General features: G+C 30.6%; 2 protein-coding genes across 3 annotated transcripts; both read left to right on the top strand.

The window, feature by feature from the left end:
• Positions 1-1,620: 1,620 nt before the first annotated feature.
• On the top strand, positions 1,621-9,291 carry LOC101250912 (NAD-capped RNA hydrolase DXO1). The gene is made up of 13 exons (XM_004245786.5): positions 1,621-2,199; positions 3,783-4,018; positions 4,683-4,748; positions 4,842-4,920; positions 5,044-5,123; positions 5,219-5,242; positions 5,482-5,606; positions 6,284-6,500; positions 6,582-6,635; positions 8,035-8,081; positions 8,537-8,621; positions 8,714-8,777; positions 8,880-9,291. The coding sequence occupies exons 1-13, from the start codon at positions 1,725-1,727 to the stop codon at positions 8,990-8,992; spliced, it is 1,665 nt and encodes a 554-aa protein (XP_004245834.1). The 5' UTR covers positions 1,621-1,724; the 3' UTR covers positions 8,993-9,291.
• Positions 9,292-9,531: 240 nt separating this feature from the next.
• LOC101256316 (leucine-rich repeat receptor-like protein) lies at positions 9,532-13,117 on the top strand. 2 transcript variants are annotated; one of them, XM_026032398.2, is made up of 3 exons: positions 9,532-11,698; positions 11,780-12,810; positions 12,915-13,117. In XM_026032398.2, the coding sequence occupies exons 1-2, from the start codon at positions 9,916-9,918 to the stop codon at positions 12,796-12,798; spliced, it is 2,802 nt and encodes a 933-aa protein (XP_025888183.1). In that variant the 5' UTR covers positions 9,532-9,915; the 3' UTR covers positions 12,799-12,810; positions 12,915-13,117. The 2 variants fall into 2 exon arrangements, with proteins under 2 accessions (XP_025888183.1, XP_004246170.1); XM_004246122.5 differs by having other exon boundaries at positions 9,532-12,810.
• Positions 13,118-24,321: the final 11,204 nt, after the last annotated feature.

Below are 24,321 nucleotides of genomic sequence, written 5' to 3'. Positions count from 1 at the left end.
ACTAAAGTATATATGACCTTCACTCTAACGGAAGACTAAATAGGGACACGTTTAGCACAATCTTGTCCATCGATCTGATGTCGAGTCGGTGAATAAGCTTATGGCACGTGTAACTACGTTAGTATAGATGATATATATATTCTAGTTTTTGGATGACAGGGCACCAATATCCCAAAAATATGACGGGGGATAAGGTTTTCTTTTTGTTATTTTAGATCTAAGATAAAGTGTTTTTTTTTTAAATTTTAGTATTTATTTTTGAAAATTATAAATATCTAAGTAAATATTATATAAAGTGAAATTATAGAAAGATAAAATACTCAAAAATTTATCAACCAACACTGAAATACGACTATATATATCCATCTAGTCTTGTAGCCCACACTCCATGGCATAAAAGGAGTTAATTTGCTCAAGCTTAAAAATAATTAATGCAGTTTACTCAAGCTTAAAAATAATTAATGGAGTTTGATCTAAGATACTTGATTTTGATTATAATTAACATCCTCAAATCCACATTATCCATTTCTGATAATTAGGATCCTTTTCATATATTTGACCATCACCTAAATTACCCAACTTTCATGGAATTTATGTACAAACTCTTCTTCCTTTTATTATTTTCCTTTATTTTCTCCATCATTCGTATAACAATTCATCATCCAATTACAACGATACATATTAATTCAGGATTTTTCAACAAATATCCTATGTCGTGGTATATTAATTTAAGATCTTTATGTAAAACTTAATCTGTATTTTGTGTCGTGATATATTATACTCATATTACTTATCAACAATGTATGTATACGTAAATATATATTTGAGCTAGTAGGTTTTGTCACGTAGATTCATTATTCTCCATCGAGATATGTTGCAACCACTTGTAATATTTGTTGTGTTATAGTAAGTTTGTATGATATATTCTATAGCTATACTGTAGTACTTATTTATCTTCCTATTCTTTCTTAAAAATCCCGGCGAAATTTGAAACTCAAAGTGCTTATAAAAAAAAGAATATCATATTTATTTATCGATCATCGTGTAAGGTTTGTGGACATAGTTACTCAGTATTTACGTAAGCAAAATCAAAAGGGAAACTTATATAAATATAATATAATAAAAAATATTTATCACTTATAGCAATTATTTTTCTTTTTCACTTGATCACTTTTAATTCTTTTATAATCCAAGTTTAATTCATATTACAAAGAACAATTTTTTATTCACATATAATACAAAATTTAGTGATAGTTTATTCATTTATCACACATTTTAATACACTTGTAATATAATGTGTCAAATTTTTACCAAATAAACATAATATATTTTTTAAAACAATTATAACTATATATATTGCATACGTAATTCATTTTTAATAGATATTGCAGATTTAACATAGTATTACTATAAATGATAATAAATAAAAAATATTGCTAAAATCAGTAATTATTTATTAAAATGTATAAATTTATGTAATTTTTCCAAATCAAAATGTGCCCAAAATGGCCCATCATGTAAATGTCTAATTGGGCCTTTGAACCTTAAGTTTTTTCAAAGCCCATGGATCATAGTTTTCAGTATTTGCACTATACCCCTTGTACATTCAATAAATACCAAAAACTCCCCAAAAACATCTCAATTTGTTACGCAAAGATCGAAATCGGAAAACAGCCAACCAGCCACCAACTCCGCCGTTATACCACCAATCGACCGCCTCTACAATGGAGGCGAAGATGACGAATCGCTTGAAACGTTTATTTGGTGAAGAAGAAGATGATGAAGACGAACAACAGGAAGAAGAAAACTATTCAAACCACCAAGATGAAGAAGAACAAAGGCAACGGCAAGATAGTAATCAATCATCACCATCTTCAGCATCACAGTCATCATCATCTACTTCTTCAGGCGCCGCCGGCGCCGCCGCATCTTCATCGTCTTCATCGGGCTCTTCTTCGCGTTCTTCATCGTCTAATAGGAGTAGAAGTAGTGGTAGTGGAAGTGGAAGTGGTAGTGAAAGAGAAGCAGATGAGGATGATACTGGCGAAGTGATTTCTCATAGTAATAACGATTATAATAACAATAATAGTAGTGGGTATCATCAGAATGAAGAGGATGATGATGATTATAAGGACCTTTTTGGGTCTGATAACGAAGATTATGCTAAAACACTTTCCAAGAGTCGTTTCCCAGTTCCTGGTAATTTGTTTATTTTGTCCCTTTTTTGTTAACATTTTGCTGCAATGTTAAATTGGTTTGATAGATGATTTTTCTTTTCTGAAGTGTTTTGAAGGGTTAAAGTTTGAAACTTTTCAGTCATTTGAGCACTTCATTTCTAGGTTTTGAGCTCAACTGCAACGTAATTCCATAAGTGGGTTTCGGAGAGGATAGAGTGTTAAGCAGACCTTACCCTACTTTCTGAGGGTAGAGGGTAGCTCTTGAGCTTGTTTTTGGGATATTTTGATTGGGGATTTGGTTGGTCTTAGAGCAGAGGGTAATTTTGATATGTTTTTGAGGGTTAAATTTTGGAACTTTGCATGTTTTAGCTCTGTTTGATTATTTTGAGCACTTAGCTTCTACGATTCCAGCTGATTTTAGCCATTTAAGCTTGCATTTTGTTTGCTCTGGTAGATATTTTGGATGTTTCTAACGGTTTGATTTTGGAACTTTGGAGTATTTTGCTTCTGTTACTTCGATTTATTCGACTTTCGAGCAAATACACAATGTTTTTTCCTTTTCCCCGAAAATTCTTTTCTCGTTTCTAGTGTGGTTTGGAGTGAGTTTGTTTTGTTTCTATTTTGCGTTTCTGTATGGGTTGGTTGTCATGCTGGATAACACATGCATTTGTTCTTTGTTTTTTGAACTTTTTTCACAAAGAAACAGACGAGAGGAAGGATGTTTACAGATTCTTAAGCCTCCAGTTCTTAATTGGGGAGCAGAAAAGTGAACTAGGGATTTTTATCAGCTCATGTTTTTCAATCCATGAATTTCTGCTGTAGAAGAGAGAAGCCATAAGCTGATTCATTTACATTTGGAATAATTTAGATTTTTTTGATGAAACTGATTGTTCTTATGGCATAATTCTATTTGTGAAACAAAATAGATTCCGATGGAATGTGGTCCATTGTTGCTGCCTAGCAAATTTTGTTGTTGTGCTTCTGATTGATATGTGGTACTGAAGTAGCTTGTTAATGCTTATTGCTATAGTGATAGGTATCATCTAGTGAGTTTTTTCTGGATTTGGTGATGTGCCGTTCATTGTCAGTTTGAAATCTCACAGAGAACTCAATCTGCTGTTTAAGAGAATTGGCATAGTGAAAAGCTATGAAAGAGTTGTGGATATTCATGATTCTAAGCAGAAAATCTCTTGCCGTTCAAAACCATAAGTTACTCAAAGTGCCAACACGGGTCATGCTTGCTGTTTTATGAGAGATCTAAAGTAGAATTGTACATGAATTTAAATAGCGTCTTGATGGTTTTGACTTAGCTGCTTCGTGAAAAATCTATTCAATGTCCATATATAATCTACATAAGTTAATACTCATGTGCCTATATTGGCACAGTGTTGTGTAAGCTAAGAACAATTGAATATTTAGTGATTGGTTTGGAACTGTGAAAGAAGAATGCTGATCTTAATTGTGTTATGAGAAACAGTGATTTAGCTTTTGAGAAGCTTCAAAAGAAAAGCCTATGGCTCCATATCCCTAGGATCTTTTTTCTACAGAAAAGAAATCGATCGACTGATTGTTGTTTAAGCTCTTCTTTCTCATTCTCTTTTGCAGTTTTACCCCCTATACGTAACAATAACCACCAACCAAGAGGAGGATTTGGCCGGGGTCGCTGGCAAAATGATAGAGGAGCCGGCATCCTTCCGCGACCGGGACCTTATCCCCCAAGGCAGAACTGTGGTTATGGTTCCAAGTTTTTCAATGGCCATCGCGATGAACGCTTTGTGTCTGAATTGAAGTTTGCAAAGAGTGAAGAAACATTAGCAAGAAAATGTATAGCTTTTCAAGAGGTAGATTCTTTCCCTAGTTTTCTCCTTTTTGTTGCCAAACTACCCTAGCTAAGCACATGGACTTCTGCCAAGCTGTATTTAAAGCTACCTGGGCTGATCGAATGCACTACTTTAACTTTAAATTAAGCTTTTGTTGGTGTACTGGGGTTTAACCATCGTGTCAAGTGGGTTCATCGATTCTGTATAAACAACAACAATTTCACCTGAGTCTCAAATTAGTTGGGGTCAGCTATGTGGGTCTACCATATCTATTCCTGCTCCATTTGGACTCCATACTGCTGCTAAGTAGTTTGTAATTTAAACGAATTAAGTTATTCTAGTTCTAGAGGTTCATTCATTCTCTATGTACTGTTTTTTTTTCCTAAAATATATTTTTTAATAATTTTAATAATTCTCTGCTGAAGGGATCAACTTGTCCCTTACCATATCCTATAAAACACTACATTCTCCCGCAAAAACTTTGCTTGTTAGTCATGACATGTATGAAGTGGAGTGGACTGCTCCTGATTGGAGGAGGAATGGATTGTGGTGTTGTATGATCCCCTTCCCTCTTACATATCCTTTAAAAATTCTGACCTTCTTGGTCCCTCGACATTTTAACACCCATTGCATGTATGACTGGTTTTTCTTCTAATTTATTATAATTAATTTATGGGATAAATAGCCATGTGAACTTGCGTGCTTCAGTCGAGTTGAAGGTGGAGATGTCTACTTTGATGATCGCAGCTTGGTAAGCATTGTCTTTTTTTTTTTCCCAATGACATCTCAATATACAAACCCCAGAATGACCAATCATAATAGCACATTCCCTTTGTATTATCAGAGGCTATTCAAGCGTCTAATTACTGAAGATGTTGGGGCAGACCTGAATCAAGGTTTTGACACTTTTACCGAGAAAAAAGGTATATGCTAGAGGGATGACATATGAGAATATGAAACTTTTAGATGCTTGATGGTTAGGCTCAGAGTTCTTCTGTTTTCTACCTGCACATGTGTAAAATCTGACAGATATGTCTCTTTGGAAGATTTGGGTTCTCAAGGTTTTGGCGACTTATTGGCCAGTATCAGGAATAAAAATATTCCACTTGATAGAATGCATTTCGTGGTAAGAAAGTTCTGTTCTTTTTATTCGTTATCAGAATTCCATGTGTTTGGCAATTGATTTAATGTTGTTTGCTTTTTCCCTTTTCCTTGTGTCAGACTTACCGCAACAACCTCAATAAGGTACTTTGAATCTCCTCTGACTGATGCTTCGATATTATGGAGAAGATCATTAAGCTGCAATATATTAATAGTTCATTTTTTCAGCAATAACTGTTTTTTTAACTGGCACAAATTATTATTAATACTCACTTATATACCTGGTCATTTGGTGCCTTTGATGGCAAGAACTAGTTATAGTTTTCAGTTGACATCATGCTTTAGTCTGTGAACACTCGTCTTTGTGTCCTTTTTGTTTGCAGATAATGGCTACTGCTTATCTCAGGAATGAACCTTGGGAAATGGGAGTGCACAAAAGAAAGGGGGTTGTGTATCTTGACGTACATAAACTGCCAGAACGGCCACAGAGTGTGCTGGACCGGAGAAGGTTCTTGAATGTTTCCTGAATTCTTGCTTTTTAGAGAAACTGTGCATACTTTTTGTGGATAATGTGATCCGTCTCAGAAGGTTTATAATTTTTAGTTGGCTGAGTTTAGATCCTATAATAACTCTCCAGCCAAAATAACTTTAAGGCTCACTAAACTGAAGCGCTACTGATTTCTATATTCCTGATTAAAGATGGGAGTTCAGATAGAATTTCTCTCCTTTTCTCCATCTTCCCATTTTATTTTCCTTTTTGCTGGCTTAACTATGATGTTGGGATCCTTGCCTCTGTTTTAATTAATATTTGGCTGACATAAATTGCTAATTACAAAGTTCTTCAGTGAATTCAGTACTATGAATAATTTATAATCCATTTTATACTGTTTATGACGAAGAGTCTGTTGGAATAAATTCTTCTCTTTTAATTTGTTGAAAGAATTTAGTATATGTGGGTGACACTGAAAAGTAATTCTAGTTGGTCACAAACTATATTATGATCAAAATAGCCATTCAACTTAAAATTTGACAACATGAAAACGTAATCTGCTTTTTCAGAAAAGGTACTTTTTTTGCTTATAAGAAAGTTTGTTTAGAAAGTATCTGTTATTATGTAGTAGAAGCATTGACTAAATATGTTTTTCATGTTTGAATAAGGCTTCTTTTATTGCTCCTTTAATCAAGGTGTTACTGGGGATATTGTTTCGAGAGCCTTGCAACAGAAGATCCTAGGCGATCTGATGGAGAAGGGATACATCATGTTGATGCCAATGTTGAGTTTTGTTCTGTAGTTAAGACAAAATTAGGAGCACATCGTGTTTTAATGGGGGCTGAAATGGACTGCTGTGATTCAACTGATGATGGGAGGAGGTTTTATGTGGAATTAAAGACTAGTCGCGAGGTATGCCTTCCTGTTGGGATCTCTTTGCCTCTTCATTCTTTTCTGTTTTTTAACTTTATACCTTATTTCTGTTATTTACAGCTGGAATATCATACCGAGGAAAAATACGAGAGGGAGAAATTGCTCAAGTTTTGGGTAATTGACAATGGAAACACATCTTTCATACTCTTTAGCAGATTCTTTCATGCATCTTATACGTATTCGTATTTATGTGTGCTTTAAATGGCAAATCAATTACACATTCACACAAGGATAAGTTTTTCTATGTTGCAAGCTATTCCAAGTGAAAACTTAATTACGTTAAGAGATGTGTGAGATAGGAGACAAATATGCACCCAAAAGAAAAAAGAAGAGATAGGAGGCAAATAAATAATTGAAAAGGGAAGAAAGAGGGGGGAGGTGTATAGGGATGAAAGTATTATAGTAACAATCACATAAATTCTCTTCTTGAGTAGACAGTGTTCTTTTTTGGATGGACTGAGGAGTTAAGGTTTCAGTCCTTGTGAAATAGTACATCAGCAGTATGAGTTATTTTTCCCAAGTTAAAAAAGAAGAAGAAACAGAAACGTTAAGTTTGTGCTAGAAGGTGGAACTATTGATAAATATGATAAATGCAGACCTCCTTAGAGTTGTTGACATCTCCAAATTTAAGTTTATATGCATGAATTAGGGAAGTTCTATCTAGACAAGGAAATTTAGTGAAGCTTTGCTTTCTGCCATCATGTAATGGGTTTCCGTCTTATCCCGTTTCATTGTGGATGCTAAGAAATATTCCCACAGCCCCATTTTAACTATCAGATTAAGTTACCTCTATTTATTATATCCCTTTTGAGTACTGAGCAGTATTAAATAGAACTAAATTTATCTGGCACACTTTTTGTCTTAGTCTGTCACAAGAAGTATGCCACCTTTCTGTGATTTATTGACACGCGTCTGAGGTTTGTTTTACACCACAAATATCAAAAGTTTTCTTTCTTGAACTTTGTGTCTAGTCAAACAGTGGGACACAGGGAGTACTTTTAACATTTAAGGTGGAGTGGAAACCATTTCTACTTCAGTCTTGAATTCTAGGATGATCTTTTTCAGCCAAAATAATAGTTGAAATGGGACCGCGAGAGTACTAATTTTTCTCTCGAGTTCAGAAAAGTCCGAAACTTAAATTGTTTTTATCTTTGATCAATTCAAACTTGATTATTGATTCATGCAATCACTTATCCAGAATCTAGTAAATTCACAGAGCACTGTTAAATATAGCAAGGAATCAATGTGATAGTTTTAAAGATTATACTTCATTTAGCAAAAGTCAATGTGCCCATATATTTCAGCCCTCAGGGCTTAGTACAAGTGGCGAAGGTTGAGGGATTTGTGACTTAGGTCATAGGTTTGAGTCCTGCAACATGCGGCCTAGACCTAGTATATCTTAATATTTTTATTTTTCCTTTCAACTTTTACTTAAACTGTTTGTAGATTGTCGTTTGTTTGAAGCTTTTTAGCTGTCTATTTACTTTGCTTATGTATATTCTCTTTATTGCAGATCCAGTCATTTCTCGCGGGTGTACCTTATATTGTTGTTGGTTTTAGGTAAATTTACATGCTGTGATCTTCCGTCTTTGCTTTTCCTTTTCCTTTTTTAAGGCTTGAGGGACATATCTTGCTCTTTTTCTTTTATTTGTTATGCAACTTAGAGGTAAGGTCTATGTACATCCCCCAAATTCCCAGACCTCACTTTTATGGGATTACACTGGGTCGGTCAGTTGTTGTTATGCAACTTAGTGTTACAAGATTCTTCTCTTTCGTCTATACATTAATTTTCAACAATAATGAGAATGTTGTTTTCTCACCAAAAAAAATGGGATTGTTGGTATTTAGTGATGAAAATTTTTACTCATTTAATAAAAGAAATGCTCAGAAATCTTCTTCATGATCTTTTATTGCTAGTGTGTTCTTACAGCGACCGGTTACAACCTAAGTTAAATTTCTTCAGTTATTTTTTGACAAGTGACACAAGGTTAACCTATGAATCTGTAATTGTGTAGGGATGATGCTGGTCGTCTTGTCCGCACAGAAAGATTGAGAACTAAAGATATTACACACAGAGTAAAAATGAAAAATTACTGGCAGGTAATTAATCTCTTTGTTTCGACATGCATAAATGCCTGGTAATCAAGCTCCAGTTTCTCACGTCTCACGTCTTCTGGCTGTTGGTGTGGTAGGGTGGAGTGTGCTTAGCATTTGCAGATGAAGTCTTGTGCTGGCTCTACGGGACAGTAAAAGAAAGTAAGCACACGAGTATAACTTCTCTAGTGTCTCGTCATTTGAAATGCTTTTCAGATCTCTAATCCTTCGTTTGTTTATTTGTGAACGATATTGTGATTTCAGATGAAGACTACATATTGCAGTTTACGCCACATTCTGCTCGTTTAGAGCTTCTTCAAGCTCAGTCATGTCCTGATGCAATAACAGAACATGTTCAACTGTTAAATTCTTCGTAAAGGGTTTTGTGGTGGTAACAATTCCATAGCATAGCGATGTTCGATGAAAGAGTAAGGACGCTCCCCTTTTCTTTTGCGGAATTACTGTATCAACTGTAATCAGTTGTAAATTTCTTCTTTTTTCTTTGATGGTGCAAGAAATTACACCCCCGTTACATCGAGTCTCTTATCGAAGCAAATTATAATCGACAGTTTAGAAGTTATAACTGAAATGATCACAAAGATCTGAATTCTCAATTTTGTTCTTTTAATTGTGTATTCGAAGGAAGTCATCTATATATATGTACTTTCTATTTCAAGTCGTGCGACAGAAGCTATTGTATTCACGTGAATTGTTAACTCATGTATTATTAGTGAAAATAGAAAAAACTAGTGCGCATGAATCGTCATAATTGAGACAAACTTATAATTTGGTTTAAGGGTGCGTGTGATAAGGTCAAGGTGTTTGTTTATTTTATTTACAAAATCAAATTACGTTGATAAATAAATTTTTCCCAGTAAATATAAATATGATACAGTGTCCTGCAAAATAATTTTTTTTTTACTTATTGTAGTATAAAATATTTAGGCAGGCATGAGGCAAATAATAAAAACCTAGTTTCACCTATTCTTTGCTGCTACCCTGCAATTTCATTGGAAGAAGCTTCTTCTCAATTTTCATTTTAGATACATAGAATTGTAGACTTTATGAAGTGGAAAATTGTTCCAAAACCATTAACTTTGAAAAATAATAATGATATCCCTTATCGTGAATTAATTATGACATTTGAAGTTTATTGGTGTAGTCATGTTGACCTGGGTGCGTGTACTAGGTGAAGATGGAAATTGACTTGGGTGATGGTACAAAAACTAGTTTTGGGGTTACAAGTTTCACCCCTGCTACTATAAGTAGTAGTTCGTAGCTAGTTAGATCGATATAAGCAATGGAGTACCAACAGTTGCTAATAGCTTTCTGCTTCTATTCACTTTTTGTCCATCAATCTCAGCTTACATATGCTAGGAAACATCTCTGTACTCGCGATGAAGCTTTTTATTTGCTTCAACTTAAGCAAGGCCTCACTGTTGATAAAAATGCTTATTACTATGGCTGTGACAGTGAGGCCGAAGCCAAGACTTTGTCTTGGAATGCTACAAGAGATTGTTGTGAATGGGGTGGTGTTACTTGCAATGGATTGACGGGTCATGTCATAGGCCTCGACCTTTCTTGCAGCTTTCTTATTGGAACCATCAATGCTAACAATAGCCTCACAAAACTTGGTCATCTCCAAAGACTCAACCTTGCCCTCAATGTGTTCAATGACTTCCCACTTGGAAATAGTATTAGTGAACTCAGTAGCTTGACGCATCTCAATCTTTCGGATTCTGGAATATTTAACGAAAGGAAGATGATTCCACCAGGGTTATGCAAGCTGTCTAAGTTGATTTCACTTGATCTCTCCGGAAGTTACATACAAGTTGGCCGAACAACCTTCACAAGTTTGCTGCACAACTTAACCAACTTAGAGGTACTGTTGTTTGACGATGTGTATGCATCATTTGAGTTACCTAAGAAGTTCCCTTCTTCCCTTAGGAAGTTAAGTCTTCAAGGCACCAACATGTTTGGGAACATAACTGATTCTCAGCTTTTTCGTCTACCAAACTTGCAAGTGCTGGGATTGGGAGATAATCCGTCGTTAACAGGCACTTTGCCAAATTTCCACTGGAATTTCAGTAAAAGTGTTTTAGAGTTGGACTTCTCTTATACCGGTATTTTTGGCAAGGTACCTGATTCTATTGGTATTCTCCGTTCTCTTTGGCGTTTGAACCTCTTTAATTGCCATTTATCTGGCTCGATTCCAGAATCCTTTGGCAACCTCACTACAATCAGAGAGTTGATACTTTCAGGTAACAACTTCACTGGTAATATTCTCTCAACTATCTCAAAATTAAACAAACTCGTTAATTTACATCTCTCTTCCAACCATTTTCGAGGCTCCATTCCAGAATCCATTGGCAACCTCACTGCAATTAGAGAGTTGATACTTTCAGATAACAGCTTCACTGGAAATGTTCCCTCAAGTATCGGAAAGCTGAATAAACTTGACTCCTTATCTCTCTCTTCCAATAATTTTGAAGGCTCGATTCCAGACATCTTTGCCAACTTTTCAGAGCTGAATAGTTTAGATTTTCACAGTAACAATTTCGTTGGCCCATTCCCTTATTCCATTGCAACCTTGACACACCTTGATGGTTTAGAGTTGCAAAACAATTCACTAACTGGTCCACTTCCCTCTAATATAAGCGGATTTCAAAACCTGTTTAATCTTGATCTGTCCTTCAATTATTTAACTGGCGCAACACCCCCTTGGTTATTCCAATTACCATCCTTGATGTCTTTAAGTGTTCAAGCAAATAAATTTACTGGGGAATTGCCAAATGAGCTCAACATGAGTTCCTCGGTACCATTTATTGATATTTCGTACAACAATCTGCATGGAGAAATACCTTATTGGATGTTATTCATGAGCATAGATAGCCTGGATCTCTCTCATAACTTCCTCACAGGCTTTGAAAAACAAGTATGGCACTCAGAGTACTTGTCCTACCTTAATTTGGAGAACAATCTTCTTCAAGGGCCTCTGCATCAATCCATTTGTGACTTGATTAACCTTGCATTCCTCATTTTGGCTCAGAACAATTTCAATGGTTCAATTCCAGACTGTTTGGGTAACTCCAATAGGCTCATTTCTATTTTAGACTTGCGAATGAATAATTTTCATGGAGAGATACCAACATTCTTATCTACAGGGTTACAGTATCTTGGTTTATATGGCAATCAATTGAGGGGACAAGTCCCGCGATCCTTGGTTAACTGTACGAGCTTGGTAGCTCTTGATTTGGGGAACAACAAGTTCAATGATACGTTCCCCATATGGCTGGAGAAACTTCCAAACCTACAAGTTTTGATTCTGAAATCAAATCTCTTTCACGGTCCAATTGGTGATTTGGAGTCTGAATTTCCATTTCCTGAGTTACGAATCTTTGACCTTTCCTTCAATGGGTTCACTGGAACTTTATCATCTAATCTTTTCAAAAGTTTTAGAGGTATGATGGATGTGGATGAAGGAAAAGCAGGAATTAGTCGATCTTGGAATGGGACTCGGAGAGATTACTTTTACCATGTTAGTTTAGTGATAAAAGGCAATGAGTTTGATATGAGAATCACATCAATTATGACGAGTGTTGATTTATCAAGCAACAGGTTTGAAGGAGATATTCCAATTTCCGTTGGAAATCTGAGGTCACTTGTGTTACTAAACCTATCCCACAACAGCTTCCGTGGACATATTCCTGCAGAATTCACAAAGTTGCAGCAGCTCGAAGCATTAGATCTCTCATGGAACAGACTCATTGGAGAAATTCCAGGTCAATTGTCGAGTTTGACATTTCTCGAGGTCTTAAACCTTTCCTACAATCATCTGGCTGGGCGCATTCCTATTGGGAAACAGTTCAATACATTTCCAAATGATTCGTATTGTGGAAATCCTGATTTATGTGGATTTCCACTGTCAAAGGAGTGTGGGAACAGAAATGAACACGATGATGATGATGATTCATATTTTATGAGCGGGTTTACATGGGAAGCAGTTGCAATAGGTTACGGTTGTGGTATGATATTTGGATTGTTGATAGGAGGCCTCATGTTTCTACTGCAAAAACCAAAATGGTATGTGAAGTTTGCTGAAGATATCGCTCAACAAATTGCTGCTAAGAAGCGAAAAAGGCAAAAGAAGAGACGTCAAAAACGTGGTTTAAGCATGAATTAGCAAATAAACCAGGTATGTATGCATCAAAATCTTTTGTTTTATAGCAGGAACAACACTATTTCTGTATCTATTGCTCAATTGTTTATCTTTTTTCCTAACTCAATTTGTCTGTGCAGAGAGTTGAACAAGTTAGTGTTCAGTGGAGGCATCTGTTTCTTCATGGTTCCCAAATACATAACAAGTTACAATTGATTTCTGTAGTTTTGTGGCAAATAATAAATTAGCTTTAAACATAGCAACCTCTACCCTCTGGCTCATAATGTATTGTATTGTATCGTTTACTCTGTTATCTATATCTATCTCGCTCTATTTAGGACCATTTTATTCTTGAAAGTAAGGGTCGTGCCTTCGATGAGCTGGAAACTCAAGCAAAATCCAAGATTCTTTAGCAAAAATAAGCCTAAAGAATATATCTTTAAGTACATAAAATCTACAAAAAAAAAAAAAAAAAAAGATGTAATCAAGATAGTCCCAATTAATGCAGAAATTTCAAACTGAAATTCCAAAAAAAAAAAAAATTCCAAAACTTTGAAGTAGTTGTAGAAGTTTACCTGGTTAATAACACAGAAGAACTTGTTATTTTCTAACGGTATTTTGTCAATATATTTTTTGTCTCTGCTATTTATTTCTCTATACTGCTTTGAATTCTGTGTTTTCCTTGAACTGAAGGTCTATTAGAAAAACTTTTTACCTCTAATTAAGTAATATTGAAACTTTAACTCTACTATCGTGATTGAAATGTGTTTTTTAGGTGATTGATTAATTAACTAAGAAAATTGTTGTTCTTCTTTTTTAATTTTTCTATACGGATAAGATGTTAGTATAATAAATTGAGACGTTTTTTTGAAAAATAGAAGTCATAATTCTATGAGTATAGATAGGTTGAGTTCGATCAAGCTACGATCATCAATATGCCATATCGAAATGCAACTTTAAAATACAAATCATACCCAATCAATAATAATATAATATTTTTCAAAATTAAAATTATCAAATCAATACATACGTACGTAAGAATCTCATTTGATGGTAGCGCCCTACGGCCCAAAACCAGGCCCAATTAAATCTGAACCTCGTAAGCCCAACCACCACATACAAGAAATTCATGGTTTATTATTAAATGAATTTTAAAGTTTATATATGATATCTAAATTTAGTATTTTCGACATGTAGCACAAATTTACGTGTAAAAGTTCTTTGAAATTTTAATATATAGTAGGGCAACTTTCACATATAGCAAACATAAAATTCATATTTGTATGTTATAGCAAAGTTTGCATAATTGCGCTCCATAGCAAACATAAAACTGTATAATTCGCTATACATATACAATTGTATAATTCGCTGGCCTATTTCGCTGCAATTGTATAATTTGCTTTGCATACAGTTGAATTGAATTAAAATGTATGTATATTGCATAATTATAAGTGTATAGCAAGAAGATATATGTTTTTCTCGCTTTATACAAAAACAGAAACACAATATATACATTTCGTATAACGCTAGAGAAAATTGTATTTCACTGCAATTGTGTAATTCGCAATTGTATAATTCGTTGGCCTTTTCCTCTGCAATATTTGAAGTAAAATGTTTGTAAATTGTATAATTAAGTGTATAACACGAAGATATACATTTTTGCATGTGTATATACAATTTTCTCTCGCTTTATACAAAACAGAAACAGAATTATAAACTTCTGTGTATAAAGCGAGAGAGGCGAGCGAGAATGGAGAGTGGCGAGCGAGATTTTTGGGAGAGAGACGCTGGCAAATTTTAGCTAATGTTTGCTATGGAGCACAATTAAATCAAGCCCTAGCTATTCCATTTAATTTAGGTTATTAGTTTGCTATTATATACAATTTTCCTTATATAATATATATGAACTCATAAATGTAAGATTAATTGATTAAGTAATAAAAAATTTAAAGATTGAACTGATATGTCGAATACGAATAAATTTTCACTGCTCATTTAAAATATTAAATTTGAATTCTCTTCACTTCCTCTCTTACAAGTATCTTTTCTTTGATAATCAAAGCTCAAAGATATATGAATTGATCCATACTCGCTAGCCAAGTAGATAAACGATTGTACATTTTTTTTTTTATCTTTCTGATGTTTTTATTTATACAAGTATTTTACATTTACAATTAAGTTTGTGAAAATTGAGTCGCCGCTTATTATTCTGAACAAAGAAATGTTGTCTAATTCATTAATTCGATAACTACGGAAGGAAGAAATCTAAAACTTTATTTTCAACCCAGAAACCCATTTAAATAACAAAAGAACAAAACAATTTATAAATCACTCTGTCTTTTTATTTGTTTGTTCTGTTCTCTTTTAATCGGTTTTAAAAATATCAAGATAATCTTAGCATATCCTAATTTTCACCAGACATGTCTAGGAATATAAAATATTAAAGACATAATATTTAAACAAATATTAAAATGTGAAAGATTAATATTTCTATTTCTACAAATTAAAGAAAGTGTCATTTTCTTTCTAGACAGAGCATTGTAACATACAATGTATACAATTATTATTTATTTATACTTTATTACTAATAAAATAGCTAATTCCATGCTCTTATCTTTCTTATCTAATCTTCAGTCTCTCTCTCTATATATATAAAGACAAAAGATTGTCACATCAAAAGAAATAAATATATACATCTACCCATTGTTTTCTCTGTCTACCAAAAAAGTATTATTTTTCTTGTATACAAGTAATAAAACATAGTATCATTTTATATAAATGTGTGTGTTACCATATGATATTATTATCAAAATTCCTTCTCTACATGTTTTGTATTGACTTTATATTAGATGTCATATTTAATTTTCTCGTTCATTATAACTAAATATTTGAGTCAGGCTCATTCGAAAACAATTTATCTATTTCTATTACGTATACATATTCTACTTTTCACAGATTCAACTTGTATATTATACTAAATATATCATTGTTATTGCGATATAAAAGTGATAAAAACATGAATTATGAAACACATATCCCCTTAGAGGCCATTAGGAGACAATAAAATGAGAAAGGGGTGATAAGGACAATGATAATATGTGTATCTATGGCCCATGTGGAAAAGTGAGATGATCTTGAAAAGGAAATGTAGAGTTGATGAATGATCAACAATTTTATCCTATTTGCACAATCATACAATATGTGGAAACTTTATCTTTGGATATTTATATGTGTTATTTATATATTCTACATTTGTGTGTGAGGATTTTAATTTTTATATTTATTCATTTTTTGAGTTCAAAATTTTATTCTCCACTAAAGTAGATATAAAAGATGTAGGGACATAAAAGAGTATTTTGTTTCTCACAATTCATGTGATGATATTTAATTTAATATGACGTTTTTGAGAAAATAAAATTTTTAAAATTTGTAATTTGAAATAAGTCAGATATTTATGTAGTTAGGGTAAAATGGAACGTTTTAAAATTAAATATTACTATATAGAAAAATATGTCTTTTCGAAATTGACTAATTAATAAAAAGAGTATGATAAATTAAGACAAGGAAGGAGTGTCAATTAGGTTATTTTAGTGAATCAATTAAACCATTAATTTATCAGTAAGGATTATAATTGGATGACTAAAATTTATTATTCAGTTACTTTTAATAAGAGATTTTGGATTAAAAAAACTTAAGTATATAGGGAGCGCTTCTCATTTTAATGTATTTTTAAGTGAAATGAATATGAATTAATTGAGCCTCAATATAAATATCAGATATTGAACGGCAAGTAAGTTTGCCAAAACATCAACTTCAACGTGGCAAACGTTCAATTTGGTCTATTCTTAAAATGGCTTTGCGTCAAGATAAACAATACTTAATAACTTTAACAATAATTATATTAAAAAAGATAAACAATACTTAATAACTTTAACAATAATTATATAAAAAAGAAGATATAAATATAGTTCCTTTCAAGTTTCAATTAAAGCTATATACATCTATTATGATGAGTATGCATCTACTAAATTATTGATATTGATATGAGTTCGTAGTTTAGTGGTAGGATTACTTTGTTCTTATTGAGAAGTATTGAAAATGTCGCCCCTCAATAAGTCGTATAGTGGACAATTCAAATTTAATCGGGACTCCAAGCACTGAATTAAAAAAAAAAAAGTATGTATGTACGAACACGATCCATTGACATAAAAATTTTAATCTTTTTCAAATTCTATCTTATCAAATCATCTGAACTCAATAACTTTAATTCAAACATAATAAACTCAATAAATTAAAAAACTTAAGAATTAAGAAGATATTCATAAGAAGTGCCCACTTCTACAAAAAAAAAAAAATCTTAATTCGAATTATTTTAAAAAATAAATATCAAACATCGAATTAAAAAAATACGAACACACTACCACCATCCATGTATATAATAATCAAGGGACCAATATATAATTGACATATACATATATATGTGTGTGATTAGAGTCAAATATAGGCAGCTAATCGACTAACATTCTTATGATAATTATGGATCATAAACTTTGGAATATGTCTTTTCAAACTTTAAATAAATGAATCTACCCTTTATAATTAAACCCTCTTTCATTGATAAGGACGTAATTGTCCTATTTTCTTTGACAACTAATTTAAAGATTATATTATTTTTTTCCCACTTATAAGTAATTTAAATATTAACCTCTCTTTAATTAATCTTTCTTGAAAAATGGACAATGTTATGTATAGCCCTAACTATAAAAAATATATATTTAGTATTAATAATTAAAATAACTATTAATATTATGCTAACTTGATTAAAGTAAGATAACTCAATTTAATCAACATAAACATATTGATGACCCGAGTATTTATTAATTCAATTTTTTAACTAGTCAAAATTCAATCACTCTTATCTTTTCGATATCCCTTTATAATCTCTATAATAACATTAAAACATCGAAGATGTCATATTATATACTAGTATATTAATGAATTCCATATATATTAGTGGTAGGAGTGATTATAGCTTCCTAGGTATCATCAATAGATTGGCTACATTAATGTAAAATTTAAATCACATTATAATGTTGAATTGAAGACAAATTATACAACTATTTATAGGTTGGTTTCAATTGAAGTAAAGTAGTCATAGCTACTCTATATATGAGTTCGGAGCTTAATGTGTATAAAATGTTAATAAAAATTCTAAAAAGATAAATAAATTTTAAATTTAATCAAAACGGTAAAATTGCTGGTGGAGCAACGATTTTGCTCGCCGGAAAAAGCAAAATTGCTGCAACACCAGCGATTTGCTAAATTTAATAATTTTTTTATAAAAAAAAATTAAAATAAAATCGCTGCCATAGCAGCGATTTACAATGTAAGATTTTTTTTAAATCATTTTTTAATAAATCGCTGCCTAGGCAGCGATTATCTTAATCTTTTTTTAAAAAAATATTTATTAGAAATTTAAAAAAAACTATAAAGCAAATCGCTACCTGGGCAGTGTTTAACAAAATCAAATTTAATAAATCGCTGGTGTTACAGCGATTTTACTTTTTTCATTGAACAAAATTGCTGCTCTACCAGCTATTTTACCATTTTGATTAAATTTAAAATTTATATATCATTTTGACATTTTCATTAATATTTTATACCCATTAAGCTTTGGACTACTCTGTATTATCTCTCAAAACAAAATAGATCCTTCAAATTTGTGACCCTTCAATTATGTCTTTCTAATATATATTGAATACATTGTAACATGTTAGTTGTCAGCATTTAATAATTAATCAACTGGCCCCAAAATATAAAAAATGGTGAATCAAATAGGAAAAAAAAAGAGAAAAAAAAAGGTGTCCCAAGTTGTGTTTTATAGTTAATTTATATGTGAGGGTGTTTGTCTGTTTAACTAAATATATAAAAATTTAGTTGAAAAAATTAAAATTTATAATTTAAAATGAGCTATTATGTTGACTCTAAATTATTTTATTAAAATAAAAATAAATATTTATACTTAATTTATTGCTAAGTAGAAAATATATAATTTTTTAAAACTGACTAGATGGAATATTTCTCTTTCTTTCTTATCCTAAATAAATAATCATTTATTTTTTAAATTTAGTCGTTCTTTTATATATCTCCTGAATCTAATGTGCTTTGATAATAGGATATGAAATTTTTGTGCTCCATTTAAATTTATTTAATTATATTTAATTTAACACAAAATTTTAAAAATATTTAATTATGTAATATTTAACTAAAATATATCAAAAGCTTTTTAACCTTCTAATTTTGAACCCATCGTATAGAAAAAGTAATTAATGAGTTATAGAAGAAATTCAAGATTTATAATATATATATTTATTGACTTACCTATACAATAAAAAATTATCCCATTGATCACCTTATATTTTATAGGATAACTTTTAAATATAGCAAATAAAAAATTCATATTTGTATGCTATAGTAAAGTTTGCATAATTGCGCTCCATAGCAAACATAGAAACTGTATAATTTGCTATACATATATAATTGAAGCAAATTGTATAAAACGAACAAAGAGAAAGACACTTGGGCAGAGAACTGTATAACAACGAAGTGTATAAAACGAACAAAGAGAAAGACACTTGGGCAGAGAACTGTATAACAACGAAGTGTATAAAATGAATTGTATTATTATAAGTGTATAGAACGATTATGTATAATTTGAATTTGTATAAAATGAGAAAGAGAGAAAGACAAAAGAGACTTGACAAGGAATATACAATTGAATCAAATTGTATAAAACGGAGAGATAAATTAGATACAATTTGAAAATTTTATAAAACGAGAAAGAGAGAAAGACAAAAGAAACTGGGCAGGGGAGTATTTTTATTGTATAATTATAAGTGTATAAGACGAAAATATATGTACTTGCATGTTTATATACAATTTTCTCACTCTTTAAACAAACAAAAACGCAATTTATACATTTCGCTTCTGTCTGTATAAGTGAGAAAGGCGAGGATGGCGAGCGAGATTTGGGAGCGTGGCGAGCGAGATCTGGAAGAGGGGAGAAAGAGGAACAAAAATATATGTATTTATACAATACAGGGTTCAGTTCAGATTTGATTGTTTGCAGCATGGGAGCAGATTTCTCAATCTCTGCTTTATACAATTAGAAACAATTTTTTATACACTTGTGTTTGTATAAAAAGTGAGGAAGCGAGCGAGAGATTGGAGGAGAGTGGCGAGCGAGATATTTGGGAGAGAGGCGCCTGACAATTTTTTGCAAACGTTTGCTATGGAGCACAATTAAATCAAACCCTAACTACTCTATTTATTTTAGATTATTAGTTTGCTATTATATATAATTTTCTCTATTTTATATGTGGTTTTACTATTATTTAAATTAAATTTTGAATATAAAATCGTTTATGATAATGAGTAATTACTCTCAAAATAAATCTTTTTATGTAAATTTAAATTATATAAATTTTAAAATAAATACAATATATCGGGAAAAAAAACAATGAGATAGTATTGTCTTATATTTATTGTAATGAACATGTCACAATAATGATGAATGAAACATGCTTAAAAAGCAAGAAAATAATCTTAAATTGTATAAAAAAAAAATCTCTTATCCATTGCAATTTGCATTATCCTATATTTGAATTGTGGTCCTAATTATCCTTTTCAAATTAAGAAATTGAAATTTGCACAATAATTTATTGGGAAGCACGTGAACTGTTAATATTAGTGACAACTTTTAATATTAATTAGTGTTAATTAAGATATAATAAATATGTTTGCTTTAGGATTAAATTTAATAAAATTTAATTAATGTCGTAATATATATTTTTCACCATACTAGTATGAAAGAATAACGTCTTCTATATTTTTTTATATCGTTTTCGAATATTTAAAAAAACTTAATTTGATTTCGCTTTAAAAATTAATTAAATGAGCTCTCCGGAAGCAAATGTAATTTTGGGACGAAGTGAACAACAGTAAGATTTAATTTGATTCAATTTTTTAAAAAGACAATCAATGTTCATAGTTAATTAGTAAGCATTGAATATGTTCTTGAATCGAGCGGATCTCAGATTCAAATTCTGAAAATAATATTATTTTTAATAAAAAATAATTTATTCTTCGAAAGTAAAATCTTTCAAACATAAAGATCTTTTTTAGTCGAACTTTGAGCTAATTATGAAAAATAAAACCATATAACTCAAGAGAGTTGTACTTTTATGTGCAAAATAACTAGATTACACATTATAAGTATACTTTATAAATTATAATTGGACATGTATTTGGTATATTTTCATTGTTATGAATATCTAAATCATTAACAAGTCCCTTGTTAAATCAATCGAATATTCTCATCACTAATTGAATACTAGTAAAGGACAAACTTAATAAAAAATAAAAATAAAAATAAAATTTCAAAGGTATCTATTTGGCTTGGCTTTATATAAATAAATAAATAAACAAATATATATATATATATATATATATATATATATATATAAGCTTGTACATTTGATCAAATCACTTTATGATCGTAGTATATATCTTTAGTTATTATCATGAAAGTTTTTACTTCATGGAAAATTGACCACTCGTATAGCACATTCCTATTAAAATTTTACAATTAAAAATAAATAAATTATTGAATTTTACAATTAAAAATAAATAAATTGTTGAAACTAGACATAGGACAACATCAAATCATCAATAACAATATAATTGGTATGATCTCATAAATGATGTCCAAAAAAACAAGTACGTTCTCGCCAAATTACAAGCTTACCTGATATTTTTATAGAATTTTTTTTTATTTTAGCCAAGATAAAAGAATTATTTTTAATAAATTTTCGAGGATCAATATTTTCTAAACAAATTCAAATAAAACTATATATATATATAAGTTGTATGATATTATCATAATAGAATAATATTCTAATGATAGCAATCTTTTATGAAGTATTTTTCAAATGTAAACATTTTCCCTTCCATCTATTTTTGATCCATTACAATAGTTGTTATCTTGATAAGAAGGTTTTTAAATATTTGACCACACATTATATTTCATCAATAATTATAAAAAATAAAAAAGAATACGACAATAGAAAATATGAGAAATTTAATTTCACCATTCTTTGGAAACTTATTTTTAATTACATTTTTTCCTTTTACAAAAAAAAAAAGTTATTTAATTTAAAAGTGATTATAAGAAATCATTTTCGCGAATAATTTTTGAAAAAAAAGAAGTAAAAATTCTTTAATTAGGAAAAAAGTGGAGAGTGGGCCCGGGTTTGGTTTTGGCAGCACATTTTTTTGGATCAGTTATAACCGTTAATATGGGCTTGGGCCTTATTAAATGGGCCTTATTACTCTTGTCGTTACCCGCAAGAGATGCAAAGAAGAGAATACGCTAAGCAAATGCATTGGGATTTGGGACCATAAATCTAAAATATTTCACCTCGATATTTGTGCCCAATTTCAAAATTGCCACAACATATTTTTTCTTATTTTATTTAAAATAATTAATTAATTAAAAGTAAATTATATTATTATTGTGGAATTGTTCTTGACAAGAAAAGTCAGAAGCAACGATAAAGTTATCTCTGTATAATTTATAGATTATAAATTTGAGTCATAAAGAAGTAGATTAGATTTTCTTGTTCACACCCGTAAAATTCATCCCTAAATTTTATTAATCGTATAAAGATGTTTTTGAGCATCGATTTATCTTTTTAAAGTTGATTTTAAAAAGAAATGCAATATTATTCCGAAGCATGAGTTTTGAGATTTTTTTAATTAATAAATAACAATAAAAGCATTTTTATACGTTATAATTCTTATCTTTTCTTATATTAATTAGTAAATGCTCTTTTTATTCTAATTTATATGATATATTTTAGGGTTTTTTTAGTTAATAAATAACAATAAAAGCATTTTTACACGTTATAATTCTTATCTTATCTTATATTAATTAGTAAATACTCTTTTTATTCTAAATTATATGATATTTCTTTTTTTAGTCTGTTTCAAATAGAATATTATATTTCCTTATATTATAGCTATTTAATGATACAATTTCATTTTTAATTCTTTTACGTCCCATTTAACATTTTATTCCAAAAGAAAAAAAAAACTAAAAATAACTTCTAACAAAATCTATTTTTTATTTTTAAAACTTTACGACTTACCAAATAATGTCACGTAACATAAATTGAAAAAGAAGTATGTTTTATTAGTTTGGCATCGTTGACAAAGTAATTTTTACATTAAATGTTTTTAGAGAAAAAGAAAAGGAAAGAAATTAATTGTAGTGTTATTTGAATTGGTATTTCCTTTGTTGACAAGTAATCTTTGATTTTTTATTACATTTTATATATATGGAAATTTTTTCCAGAAATATTCTGTCCAACATAATATATTTCACCAAACACAATAAAACGTATTAAGATTTTGGATTTTGTCAAACCCAAATTATTGAGTTTATAAAATATTATATATATCAAAATCCTAATAGATTATGTACCTAACAACACTTATAAAAAAAATATTATAATGTATGATATGTGTTGACCTGCTTCGTTGTTATGATGGTAATAGCTTTAATTAATAAGTCATTTTATTTTAACTTCACCAAATTATAAGAAAAATATTGTTGAGAAAAAAGAAACATTTTGATGCCAGTTGCAATTTTTTTTTGAATTAATTAATCTTGTGATATTTAGTATATCACGTTAATTAAATACTTTTGCTTTCTTCGTGGATGATGTACTCAGATGGCTATTAAAAACTATAACCTATAAATATATCGGTGTTAAATATTTTATAGGATTCGATAAAATTTAAATTTACACATTGTAAGGTTTATTTCTGAGGTTTGCACTTTTTTTTTTCATTCTCAGGGACACAAACACATCCAAAACCTTTAATTAAGGAGGAGAAATTATAACCATTCTATCATAATTCATGTTGGTAAAAGAAATACGTCAACCAAATGATGTTATTATTTTTCTTTCAAGAAAAGATTATTTTATCACGTGAATTAATACGCTACTTGTATTTTTTCCAGAGAAGAGTTGAAAACACTTATTAGTTTCGTCCCTGAATTATTGACCGTTTTAAAACACCACTCTACTTGACTAACTAAACTTAAATCTGCCACATACATATCATGTGGTCTCAAGTCACTAAATAAAAAATGATCATTAACGGTAATTAATTCTTAAATATCGTTAAATATGTCTTTTTAGCTGCAATTAACACTCTTTGTATATATCCCAAAAATCTTTACCGACATTGGTACTAACGACATTTAATTAATGTCGGTAAAAGTTTTAGAACTCTTTGTTAATGTTAATATTTATTGTCGCTAAAAATTATTTTTGTTGTAGTGAACTCTTGTATGACATGTTATTCTTAATAAAAAGTCGAGAGAAAATAATGAAAGCACCCCTAAATTTGATAAAAAAAAATTAAAATTGTATTTCATCCGTGTTGTAGAATCAAGAATGTATTTATATTCGATTAGTT

This window comes from Solanum lycopersicum, chromosome 8, assembly GCF_036512215.1.
Source record: "Solanum lycopersicum chromosome 8, SLM_r2.1".
Lineage (NCBI taxonomy): Eukaryota > Viridiplantae > Streptophyta > Magnoliopsida > Solanales > Solanaceae > Solanum > Solanum lycopersicum.
The sequence above is the reverse complement of the archived record's forward strand: the minus strand, read 5'-3'. Positions and strand labels throughout refer to the sequence as shown.

What these genes read in the sequence shown, in the direction of transcription:
- LOC101250912 (XM_004245786.5), top strand. Translation starts at nt 1,725, where the DNA reads ATGGAGGCGAAGATGACGAATCGCTTGAAACGTTTATTTGGTGAAGAA. An exon ending in AATTAAAGACTAGTCGCGAG is followed by an intron (nt 6,501 to 6,581) that starts GTATGCCTTCCT and finishes TGTTATTTACAG; the next exon opens with CTGGAATATCATACCGAGGA. An exon ending in TATATTGTTGTTGGTTTTAG is followed by an intron (nt 8,082 to 8,536) that starts GTAAATTTACAT and finishes GTAATTGTGTAG; the next exon opens with GGATGATGCTGGTCGTCTTG.
- LOC101256316 (XM_004246122.5), top strand. Translation starts at nt 9,916, where the DNA reads ATGGAGTACCAACAGTTGCTAATAGCTTTCTGCTTCTATTCACTTTTT.